General features: G+C 40.9%; 1 protein-coding gene across 1 annotated transcript in view; it reads left to right on the top strand.

The window, feature by feature from the left end:
- CABIN1 (calcineurin binding protein 1) overlaps positions 1-12,361 on the top strand; it is a 68,636-nt gene extending 56,275 nt beyond the window's left edge. Inside the window, exons 30-36 of the mRNA XM_089489483.1 lie at positions 2,469-2,565; positions 3,223-3,828; positions 5,820-5,894; positions 8,853-9,099; positions 9,818-9,964; positions 10,810-11,024; positions 12,218-12,361. Of these exons, the coding sequence (XP_089345609.1) occupies positions 2,469-2,565; positions 3,223-3,828; positions 5,820-5,894; positions 8,853-9,099; positions 9,818-9,964; positions 10,810-11,024; positions 12,218-12,361 (1,531 nt within the window). The remainder of the gene's footprint in view (positions 1-2,468; positions 2,566-3,222; positions 3,829-5,819; positions 5,895-8,852; positions 9,100-9,817; positions 9,965-10,809; positions 11,025-12,217) is intronic.
- Positions 12,362-13,428: the final 1,067 nt, after the last annotated feature.

Raw genomic sequence — 13,428 nt, 5'->3', positions numbered from 1 at the left:
TCCCACATATGCCACTCCACGCTGCCTCCCACATATACCACTCCACGCTGCCTCCCACATATACCACTCCACGCTGCCTCCCACATATGCCACTCCACGCTGCCCCCCACATATACCACTCCACGCTGCCTCCCACATATGCCACTCCACGCTGCCTCCCACATATACCACTCCACGCTGCCTCCCACATATGCCACTCCACGCTGCCTCCCACATATGCCACGCTGCCTCCCACATGCACATTTGAGCCCAGGCTTGCCACGCTGCCTCCCAGACATGCCACTCCACGCTGCCTCCCACATATACCACGCTGCCTCCCACATATGCCACTCCACGCTGCCTCCCACATATGCCACTCCACGCTGCCTCCCACATATGCCACTCCACGCTGCCTCCCACATATGCCACTCCACGCTGGCTCCCACATATGCCACTCCACGCTGGCTCCCACATATACCACTCCACGCTGCCTCCCACATATACCACTCCACGCTGCCTCCCACATATACCACTCCACGCTGCCTCCCACATATGCCACTGTGCCTGATACGCCTTATACCCCCTGATACACCACTCCGTCCTCCCCAGACATGCCACGCTGCCCTCCCCACATATGCCTTATATATCGTATATGCCTTATACCCCCAGATATGTCACTCCATCCTCCCCAGATATGCCTTATACCCCCCAGATATCTCATAGTCCCCTCAGAGTCACAGACCTGTTCGCATCACACTGACACCATACTTTTATAAATAAGTACTGGGTCAATCTTCACTGCCCCCAGGATTTAGATTCCCCTTAGTCTGCCCCCCTTTACCTCTAACTGCGCCTTAAGTTAACTTTATTAAATTAACCCTCAGTCCTCATCATTAAATTAACACTAAACACCCCATTAACCATAACTACCCCTAAATTAACTCTAAATACCCCATCAAACACAACTACCCTAAATTAACCCTAAACACCCCATTAACCACAACTGCCTCAAATTAACCCCAAACACCCCATTAACCACAGCTGCTCCTATATTAACCCTAAACACCCCATTAACCATAACTGCCCCTAAATTAACCCTAAACACCCCATTAACCATAGCTGCCCCTAAATTAACCCTAAACACCCCACTAACCATAGCTGCCCCTAAACACCCCATTAACCATAGCTGCCCCTAAACACCCCATTAACCATAACTTACCCTAAATTAACCCTAAACACCCCATTAACCATAACAGCCCCTAAATTAACCCTCACCTCCCCTAACTTTCAGCAGCCCAAATATTAATTTTATACTTACAGTTAGATGAGTGTCACAGCCATGTGGTTCTGGCCTTCTGGGAGAAGGAAGGGGGCGGGGCCAGTTGTCACAGTGATTACAGGGAGGGGCTGGTAAGTAGGAGCTGCTGCTGTGAGTCACTGAAACGGTTTATATAATGAGGGGTATTTTTCAGAGCGTTTGCTCTGAAAAAACCCTCATTTTATAATCGATAAAAATCGATTCAACTAATCGATAATGAAATTCGTTGGCAACGATTTTCATTATCGATTATTATCGATTTTATCGATTAGTTGTTGCAGCCCTAAATGGTACATTTTATTTTACCCATCAATGTAACTGTTTTGGAGATATTTGATTAAAAGCTGAGTTTTGTGGCAGATAATTGCACAACTAGTCTAACTAAACCAAAACTATAGGCTGTAGGGATACAATAAACCATTTACCCTTTAAAAAAAGGTAGGTATTGATGTGAAGTCCATATGGTTGGACCACAGGATGAGAAATCCCAGGGGGCAGTTCTAATGGTATAAAGCACACCCCCACTGGATTCTGGAGCAGTGGAAACGTGTTTTGTGGTATGACGGATCACGTTTCTCTGTTACCTGCCTGACTGCATTGTGCCAACTGTAAAGTTTGGTGGAGGGGGGTAATGGGGCATTTTGGGTAATGATATGCTTCAAAAGTTGTGAGAACAGTTTGGGGAAGGTCCTCTTCTATTCCATCATGACTGTGCCCCAGTGAACAAAGCAAGGCCCATAAAGACATGGTTGGATGAGTTTGGTGTGAAAGAGCTCTGGCCTCAACCCCATCGAACACCTTTGCGATGAACTGGAATGGAGACTGCGCTGCAGGCCTTCTCGTCCAACATCCGTGAATGACCTCACAAATGCTTTGGATGAATGGGCAAAAATTCCCACAAAAACACTCTAAAATCTTGTGGAAAGCCTTCCCAGAAGAGTGGAAAGGCAGGCCAAGTACATATTATCATCTATGTTTTTAGAATGCATGTTATAAAAGTCCCTGTTGGTGTAATGGTCAGGTGGCCCAATACTTTTGTCCATATAGTGTGTGTGCGTGCGTGCGTGTGTGTGTATGTGTGTATATATATATATATATAATATATATATATATAGCCTTGTCAAAATCTCTTTTGTGGCATATGTTTAGCATTTGCTTCCTATGTCTGCAGGAAGTATTTGCGGGATGCTGATCGTCAAGTCTTGGCACAGAGAGCTTTTGTTCTCACCGTGAAAGTGTTGGAGGACACCCTGAGTGAGCTGTCTGGGGTAAGAGCACCTGACCCTTTTTTTTTTTTCTTCTAGACGCCTGGTTCTACCAGAATTCCTTTCATCTTCCAGTCTCCAGAACCCTTTCTTAACCTCCATTACACTGGTTTAAGGCATCCTATAATCGGGTTGTAAGACATCTCATGTGTGATCTCAATTCATTTTCCTCCTTAAACACAATATACAGTGTTGTATGCAGTAATGTATGAAGGCTTTATGACATTTTTTTGTACCACAGCCAGTATGATAAAGAATCATTGCAATGAAAAACATGCCTGAAAACATATTAAGCAAAAACTACAATTTAAAAAAAAGAGAGAGAAAACAGCACAATATTTTTGAAAACCTATTTTATAATCTGATACCTTTTTAATAAAAAAAAATTGATACCTCTTTGTAAAATCTTTCCTTCTATCTGATATGACTCCAATGTTTATGGAATGGTTAAACCAAATATTTACCAGCCCCATCGCTATAATATCCGGTAATGCAATACTGAGAGAATACTTGGCAATAATGCTATAATCATTTTCTGTAAATGGAAATAGACATAATTTGTTACACACTTATAAACCCAACCTCTACAATAAAAATAAAGAATGCACATTAATCTCTCTTGGGATATGTCATTGTAAAGTTCCTTCTTTTTCTCATCAGGATCCATATAATCCGGACCCAAGCCAGTTTCAGACGGCTTCCATGACAACAGACGTGTCTAGCCGGGCCACTTCAGAGGACCGGAAAGATGTACCGCCAAAGAAGGGCTCTGTAGTGTGTGAAGGTGTGGTCCCGGGGCTAGAAAATGGAGGAAAGGACATAACACGAGGCCCTGCCTCACAGGCCATGGATACTGGGGAGACTAGGAGTGTAAAAGATGTGGCTAATCAGAGCTTTGAGCCCATGGATCACGCCGGACAATCCTGTGAACCTGATAGACAAGGAGACCAGTATAAGAAAGAGACAACCAAGCACCTTAGGGACAAGGGACCTGAAGGTCCAGAGCTGTCATTAGAGGAACTCAGCATTAGTTCTAAACATTATCAGCCGGCAGCAAGCAGAACCTTAGTACAGTTACAACAGCCCCACGCCGAGGATGCCCCACAAAGAGCCAGTCGCAAACGCAAGCTACTGGATGACACTGAGAGCAGCAAAAACCTTCTCCTGGAAGCCTACCGTGTCTGGCAGCAGGGTCAAAAGGTCACGGCATATGACCTGGGCAAGATTGAAAAGATTATGTGTAAAACATACATGTTAATTAAACAGGTGAGGAGCCGTAGTTAACATAGGCTTTATGTGATTGTTGTTTCTGTGAATGTACATGGACACCGTAGACTAGATGTTACGAACAATAGGAACTGTGTCCAGTGAGTTTGTGTAGTCAATCCACTTAGTAAAAGATGTCCTGAATTGTTCTAAAATACCGCCAAAGACCCTTGGTATTCAGTGGGTTAGTCAGACCTGGCCCTCCGACAGCATGTGCCGTACAAAGGCAGGCCTCCCACCACTACTCTGTGCTGCACAGCCATATTACTTAGCGGTGGACTGTACTCAAAGTTCATTTAACCACTTCATGCACCAAGGGCATCTCATAGGTTTCTCTTGAAACCATATTAATATATAAGCAATGCTTTAGTAAAGTTTGACGAATGTAAAAAGCAAAATTTTTTTGCAGTTTCTTAGTATTTGTTTTCCACATGATGGGTACAACTTATTATTATTATCTTTTATTTATATAGCGCCAACAGTTTACGCATCGCTTAATACAATACATATACTCAAGGGGTATGACAACACAAGAATTGACAGACTAAGACAATTCGATACATTAGGTGGAGAGAGCCCTGCTCGCAAGCTTGAATTGCTCCTGTACTATTTGTTTTTAATATAAAAAATATTTATATGGTAGGGTTTGGGGTCTTATATGAACATTGTTGTCACTGGGTAATAGGCACTCCAGATGATGTCATGGTGACATTGTTGTTTGTTTATTTGTAATTTTTATATTAATTCTTATTACCAGTGTCATCAAACCCCAGCAGGCTCTACAGAAGCGCGGTCGGTGTGCCGACAGTCTGATCTCTGCAGAGTAGTTAGGAGATGTTCTGTCAATGTGAAAAACACACAATATTCTATAAGGCCCTGGTTTTCACTATGAATGCCTTTTTTTTGGGGGGGGGGGGTTGGTTTTTTGAGCCGTAGTAGTACACCTTGAGTGTCATCAAGCATGGTTGTACTTTTTAGTGACTGTACATGAAGATCTAAGGGGGTACTTGAGCCCTATGCCCAACACAAGCAATGGATTAAATTATGAACATAATATAATATACATAATATATCCATTCACCGGTTACAATCTTATTCATCTTCGGATGGGGACCCTTTGCTGTTGCTGACTTTGGCATATGAAAGAGGAAATGTTGTCTGTGAGAATGTTAATCAGTACGGCGTAAACATGGTGTGTGGTATTGACACTGTTTAAAGGTTCACTAATTTGATTATTACAAGGTCCGCATTTGAAATCTTTTGTCCTTGTGTCCCATTATAATTGAGGTATCTAAGGACGCATCTCTCCTGAGTCCTTCAAAACTTAAATAACGGTTACAGATGTACAAACAGAGTATTTAACCAACAATAGGAGATGAAGCACTTAGGTTTTATGCTACATTTTAAATGTTACCTTGACTTGTTACATTGTAAAATAATTACCAGGAAGAAAAGCTGCTAAAATCAAATAGGGTATTCCTAATATGGGTCATTCCTAATATGTTTTGTGGGTGACATTTTTTCTAAGGTGGCAAAACCTTAAGTTACCTAGAGGTGAGTAACGAATTAGTAATCAATATGTTGTAAGCTTAAAGTCCATGTTTTAGATATTAAAGGCTGTTTATGTAAGTTGGCTCTTTAACCAATGAAGTCCATCTTACATTACACGCTTTCCATTTATAAAAAGTTACAAGGGACATGATCCCCCTTATATTATTTTCATAGAAGCTACATTTCTGCTAACTTTGGATCACTTTTTATAGTAACAAAGCGCTTTGGTGTTAGGGGTGTTTGTTTTGACTTGATTTGGCGCTTTCTCCTTATTTTTATTAATTTTTTTTGGTAATAGTCCTTGTGTGTCATTTCAGAAAGCATTCAGATATCAGATCGTATTAGTGTGCATACCTTGTGATGGAAGGAATTATGTTTCAATAACATGATACAATGAGATGAACAATAGTAAAGTGTCCAGTCTTTTGTTTGTTTTTCAGGTGGATGAAGGTGCGGCTCTAGAGCAAGCCATTAAATTCTGCCAGATTCAGATGGGAGCTACTGCCCAGAAACAAGTGAGTAAAAATGTAGTTTGGAGTTGTTTGGATGCAGAACAAAAAACAAAGAGCAATAGTGTATTTTTTATTACCATGTGAAATTCCTTGTTTTCTCCTAAAACACTACTCTGCCTTTACTCTAATTTTAAAGTGGCTTGTAGATTTTACACAGTAAGCAAATCTACAGTCTTGTAGCTTTATTGTTACTGTTAGTATTGTCACTCTTCAAACTGTGTTTTCTTATTGTTGTATTGTGTTATAATGGGTTTTAATATATTATAATATCTTGGTTTGCTTTCATTCTTTGATAATACATTTATAGAGGTGACACATCTCTGGTAAAAAAAAAATGTTGTTTTCTGCCTTATTTGGGGTAGATTTGGTGTATGTAGGAAATACTATTGTTTATCTGTGACTTGTGGTTGTGTTGATTCTTCTGCTTGAATCATCACCACTTCCTTAGTGACAACAGGAAGCTAAAATGATAAGATCTGTGTATATGGGACTGAGAGTCAACATAGACCTTATCTTCAAGAATTGGAGCAGCTTCCATGTAGTAAAGGTTTATTCTTTTATTTATTATCATAGATGCACAGCAAGCTTCCATAGATGGGCCCAAACCCTGCCCATCCTCGCTTTTCTTCAAAGTTTAGTTCAATTTGGTAGGACAGTGCCGCAAGTCACATTTGAACAACAATATTTATGGGAGAGGCATACATGATAAAAAATTCTTATTATTAATAATAATAATAATGCCTGTTCAACCTTGTAACATAGCAGCTATTAAAGCAATGATTGTGTGGAAGCCCACTAAGAGGGAATTATGTAACATCTATTGAACTCCCTCCATTCTGGCTCCTAATAACCAGTTGTACTTTGATCTGGGATGGTGTAGCTCACACTTGACATTTTTGTGATCAGCTGTCAGATAGTGGATTGTAACCGGGGCCAGACCTGCAGCAGTAGGAAATAGATTACCGTGCAATCACCACAACCATACGTTCTCAATTAAATCATAATGTAAGCGTGGGACAAATTATTCCAGACTCCACAGGCTTTTGGAAGAGGCATAGGTATATGTAAACTGATGTAAGCTGTCTGCACATGCAGACCTCCTACTGTGATGATAGCTCTATATGTACCTGGTATTTCCCCACGGAGTTCCCAGGTCCTGTACTTATCTCCTTGGGGAACAGAGATGAGTGATGAGGTGGTGTATGAAATGCAAACCTACTGGATCTGTTTGGATAACAGTATCCAACTAACTGAGAAAGCCCAGGAGCTCCTAATTTTTACCACTAGTTAAGTTTTGGTACTTTCATTGATTACATAGATGGATTGCCTCCCCACCCATAAAAAATCATATTTGTCCAACCTTAGTCAAATAGATTTATTCTGTTTACTGTACCCTTACTAGTATTTTATTTACCCAGTATTTATTAGCGTCATCTTTATGTGAAAGTTGTTATCCCAGTTTTATTCTTATTGTATATTTTCTTGCCGAGACATACTGTGCACATTTCTCACTTGCTTTCATTCATCTCCCTGCTCTTCCCTTGTGTGCTTCACGTCCCTGTCAGGTCCCTAGGCATTGCTTTGCCGTTGCAGTAAATGCATTGTGTTAATGCTGGGGGTGAGTTTATAGGGGCCCTGCACAAAATTGACTTCCGTTTTGGTTTGGGTTCCCTTGTTTCCACTGCGCTCCCTGCCTGGCAATAAAGCACTTCTCTCGTACGCAAGCGGCAGAAAATTGTCATGTCAGGACTCATGGATGAAATTGAGAAGGAAGCTTCTGTTCTGTATTAGTCCCCCCAAAATCACTCAGACATCTGGCCCTGCGCCTGCATGGAACGGCCACTGTCTGGGCAGAGAGCATGAGTCACAGGCGAGAGACCACAAGCTCAGGAACCAGGGAAGCTGCATACATACATACATCAATACATGTGTGTCGGCAGTGTGTAGCCTGTGTTATACTGTGTGTAACATCCACGGATGTATACCTTGAATGTGTAATTGTGGAGTGTGTATATGAGTAGGTAAACTGGCATGTACTGTAATAATGTTGTGTATTTGGCAACATAAATGCCGTGTATCATCAGTGTGTCATTGAAACGTGTATTTGCACCATAGGCTCATACTGCAGTAGTGGGTGTTCAGTATGGGCACTGAGGTGCAGGTGCTTCCTTATCTCATGAAAAGGAGGGGGTAAAACAAAGTGGTCCAGGAGGAGCCACAGTGAATAACCCGATCCTAAATTTTCGTCTTGGGCTGCACTCCCCTAGGGGATTTGAGCTCCCTTCCCTCCACAGCCAAAAGGCTTACTGGAGTATTGGACCCTCCGAGAAAAGGGAACCACCAGGACAACCTACCCCACTAAAAGCTGAATGTCCAAGAATGTAGCATCACCATGGCCATTTTCAATGCATTCAAATCAAGATGTGTATCAGATGTGGTATTTTGCTGTACACTTCCCAGCCAACTGGCTGGCTTTATATAAAAAAAATACTTCCATATTGTACCCCACTACCATCTCACACAGGCTTCCTACACACAGCATGTCTTTGCACTCAGGTAACCTGTACAGACAGGCCAATGTGTTTATGGTGACTTAGAGCTGAGCACTGTTAAGGGAAAACGGGGTAAAATGAATCCGATTACACAAACGGTACTTAATAACAGTTTAGTAAATCAGTCCATAAGGCATTGTTGTGTGCTCTACGTGGAGGATACATTCTATTTTGTTAGAAGTTGTGCTAGGTTTTACCCACATTTTAGAGCATTTTTTACAAATTAAGAATGAGAAGCAGGCTCCGCTGTATCATGGTGGAGCTTTATACACAGTGATGGATGTGTATCAAACGTATGTTACTGTCCTTACATGAGACACCAGGTGCATCACTACAGTAACAGTGCAGGGATGCAATGTATACGTCACACATTTGCAACGACGACTAATGGTCTTCTCTGTTCACACAGCAGCCCTCCGATACTCCCAGCACCCCAAAGAGCCTCAAGGACCCCCGTGAGATTGCCTTTCCATTGCCTGCCGTATCTGTACAGCTCACACCCCTCAACCTTTCCTCGGTCAGCCCAGAAAACCTGCTTCGACTATCTGATCACCAAGTGAAAGTCAGGCCAGCACCAGCTAACACATCGTCGCTGCCAGAGGCTGTTTGTGGGCAAGGGGCCAAAGCCTGCCCTTCCATTCCCCAAGTTACTTGTGGTGAGTCAGCATTCCGTGCTTATTGCAGCTTACCTTTCTAGTGCCTTTGTCTTTATGTCACTTTATATATAATATTGTTGAGGATATCCAGGTTAGTCCGGTGCTTTAAGTGGGGAGGAGGGGGAGTATTGTGGTTTGTGGTAATTTTTAAGAACAGGATTTTGAGAGTATGACCCTCCCCTTGAGAATGGGTGGTTGATAGTCTTGAAAGTTCATCCTTAAAGCTTTTTACCATTTTTAGCACAAAAACTGTTTGAATAAATATGGATACAATAAAGGGCACTGGAGTTTGTGCAAATTGGACTCCAATAGACATTAAGAAAAGATACAGACTGAAGTGTCTCTTAAATCGGTTCGTTACCTGTTCTTTTATTTCCATTGTAGGTTGAACCACAAGGCATGTGGTCCTTGAACAGATTTTCTGTATACACAATATTTTTGTCTCTCACTCAGCTGACAATATTTCAGCACCAGTACTGAGAGATTTTGGTCTAAAACATCACTCTGTACAGCATTACTTTGATTGTGTCCCATGCACATGTTATTCAAACAATTGAAACAGAAGGAGCACCAACCATACGCGGTGAAAATTACAATCCATTTTAAAATGATGCATCTATGTGGGAACCAAAGCTAAACTCTCTCTCTGTCTCACGGTGATTGCCTTTCCCAATGTCGTAGGTCTCTTTACAATGCTCAATGTGTTTCTGTCCTGCAGATGATGAGCAGCTAGAAGACTCATCCATGCCACATCTAAATTTATCCCAACGACTGAAAGCGGCAGCTGTCTCCAGCACTCCAGATCCTTCTAACTGGCAGACTGAAGCCACGTGCCAATTTGCAAGTTCTAGTCACACGGAAACAGGTATATTTCTTATGATGTAACCACATGCACATGAATACAAGTAATACTTAAGTTTATATGGACACAATTATGAGTAGCAATTATCAGCCATACAGGTGGCTCTCCAGATGTAGTGTGTTCTAGAAATGTATTCTTAATACACTTGTAAGGTATTTTGAGAGATGTTTTAGTATTACAGCAGTAAAATCTATTACATGGTGGGGACTTTTGTTTTAATATTTGGAGTTTATAAAGTAGCTGCTGAAATCATTTTGAAAATATAGATTAAATATAACATCTGCTTTAACTACTGGGATAATGTTGGCCACTAGGGGGCACTCTCGTTCTACCACTCTATCTGTATATTGCGGGGCTGCACATCTCCAGACCTCGAGGTCCACAAACGGGTTGGGAAGTTTGTGTGTCCTTGTCTTAAAACCTGCAATTTAATGCATATTAAACTAAGATGTCTGTGCTCAAGCTGGGGTATCCAAAATGTTGGGACTCGAGAACTGGAGCCGAGCAGCCTTAATATTTGTGTATGTGCAGGATTTTATGCCTCAGTGTTGGTTAGTATGTTTAGGTTTCTTGTCCATTGCTGCTTATGTGATTTTTCGCAATTGCAATATATATATATATATATATATATATATATTTTGTTTATTTTTTTTTCAACATTTTAATTTATTTTATATAAATTTACAATTTTATAAATTTTTCACATTATTATTGTTTTCCTCATAAGGGCTGTAAACAATTATAAAAACATCTGGTTGTGACATGAGCATACAATATGCTCCTTTGTATTCCATGTCCTAATGTTATGTGCCAAAAATCCACAGTAAATATCCCAATTTTTACCTCAGCCTGCAGCTCTAGACCTCAACCTGACCCAAATGTCCAGTCTAATAAAGGGGACACTGCTCGTCACAAGACCCGTGCGCCACCTAATGTGCCAAAGCTTTTCATCCCCTCTTCCGCTATCTCAAAGTTTCCTCCAGAGATCACAGTCACACCACCAACTCCGACCCTCCTCTCTCCCAAGGGCAGCATCTCTGAGGAGACAAAACAGAAGCTCAAGGTGAGTGGAGTGTGGGGTATTAGAATGAAATGGGGAGAAAAATAATGAAAGGGAACTAAAATATAAGTGCATGCACTGGGCACCTTAAACCTGAAAATCAATGATCGTGATTGCATGCAATAACTGACAAGTTCTTAACATGTTGAGTCTATCAACAGCCTGGATGCTCCCCTGCTGCCAACTGATCGTATAACGGTGCTTCAAAGAATGCCCGATCACACATTCCCTTCCAGTAGGTGTCACTGCTGACACCAACCAGAAGTTCACGTGAGGACAGGAGAGCCTCATCGGGGTCTTTCTAGACCCTGCTGGGCTCTCCCATTGCTCCCCCTGCTGGCTGATTGCAATTATTGTAATCTGCAATGCATGGATATGGAGCCCTGCTTGCTGATCACATTGCATTCAGCACAAACAGATCAAGAGGATGAGAGAGATAAAAATAGTTTCTACCCCTTCCAAAAATATTTTTAAAAATAGCAAAAAAAGATTGAGGACCCAGTGTTGTCACCATGACATTATTGGCATAAAAAATGTATGAGAGATCCTCAAAGGGATCTCAAGCCATATGGCACTGGTAAAAGTGAAAAACAAAATTATATTAAAATAAATAATTAAAACAAAAAATTTACAAAAAAATTCCCCTTCCCTGTTGCACTGTAGTCAATAGTATTAAAAAATATGTAATATGTAAAGCATGAATATTGCGCCTTGGAACATAAAAATATGTATGTGAGGTATGACTGTAATAAGAAGATTTTGCGGCGCATAAATTGGGTCGTTGTTTAACTGCTTCACCTGCAGTATAGAAGAAAATTTGATTAAGATTAGTAAGATTAGTTTTTTTTATCATCTATTATGACTAATAATTATGTTTTATGTATTTCTAGTGTTTTAAAAGAAGGCCCTAATTCTGAACAAAATAATGTATCATTTGTGAGGTTCATCAAATACAGGGAATCATGCTTTAATAAAACACGGTAAAAATGACAAAAAATATATATTTTTTCCCCAATAGGGTCATCTTATATTATATCTTTTTTCTTTCATTAAGATCCAAAATTTGGGAGGGTCGTCATATAATCCTGCACATACGGTAGTGGGGGGTAAATAATCACTGTGCATTGCTTGAAGCAGATCACATTTTGTACAGTCTGTTCGGCATCCTCACCTGACTCCACTTTCACTTTTTGCAGTCTGTCATCCTGTCTTCTCAGTCTGCTGCCAATGTGAAGAAGGAGACTCTGTGCCAGCCTGCTCTTGAGATCCTGGACATCTCTAGCCAAGAATCTTCGCTGGAGAGTGATACAGATGAGGAAGATGACTACATGGACATTTAAGGACTGCCCGTCTGCTTCTAAACACCTGCCTAAAGAAGAAGCTTCGCTTGTGCTCCGGCCAGTCTCTGCTGACTGTGCTTGCATGTTACAACTCGTGGCATGTGGATTGCTTTGTGTCTATCAAAAACTAGGGTGTCAATCTACACAATGCATTACGGCTGTATCATATTCAGGGACTGTCCTACTATCGATGTGACAGCTGTGCATGTGTGTTGGAGGGTCTGTGAGCTCAAAGGACACGTCACTGCATGTCACTGAGAAGACTTTCCAAGTCCAAAAAGATCACCTGATGGATACGAACAACATAAGCAGAAAGATTTCTGAGATTTTGTCTAGTGTTTACTTTAAATCGGTTGGACTGGGTTTCACTTTGGTTTCTTGAAGCAATTTCAGAAGAGACATACAGTTCATCAGTTCTCTCTGTGTGATTTGCTGCTGAACTCAAGACTTCTAGCTGGTTATAAGAAATGGAGATCTTATCTTAAGTTGAAGAACGCAAATTTCTTTTGAGTTCACTTTTTTTTATACTGAACGCAATATTTGTAAAATAAAAGAAAAATGATAACTCATTTGAAAAAGAGAGAAACAATCACAGCTGGTGATACATACTGCACATAGTTTTCTAATAAAACTATTGGAACTTTTCCTTTGTCATATTTATATGCTTTGCGTTTTTAGAGGCAGGCTGTTTTCCTGTTAACTGGAAAAACTAACCTTTATTAGACAAACTCACCATGTTTCAGAGACAGGTTTTGGCAACCTGACTCCGGCCATGCCAACATATCAACTGGCAATGCCAGAAAGTGGGAAGTCGCCGCTTCCATCTGTATTGATAGCGGTGATGGGTAATCTAAAAACATTTTTTTTTTTTTTAATAATTGAGATCAAATAATTTGGTTTCCTCCAATTAAGAACTCCTGACCTAGAAGGACATACTTAATGTGACTAAACCTGATGATGCGGGTCATTAAATACCAGTAAGTGCAATTGATAGGCAGCACTTTCCCAGGCACAGACAATATGCAGTTCTGAATAATACAACAAAGAGCAGTAGTAATGTAAACAGG

This window comes from Sceloporus occidentalis, unplaced genomic scaffold (genome assembly GCF_023333645.1).
Source record: "Sceloporus occidentalis isolate IW3139 unplaced genomic scaffold, rSceOcc1.0.p SCAF_40, whole genome shotgun sequence".
Taxonomy (NCBI): domain Eukaryota; kingdom Metazoa; phylum Chordata; class Lepidosauria; order Squamata; family Phrynosomatidae; genus Sceloporus; species Sceloporus occidentalis.
The sequence above is the reverse complement of the archived record's forward strand: the minus strand, read 5'-3'. Positions and strand labels throughout refer to the sequence as shown.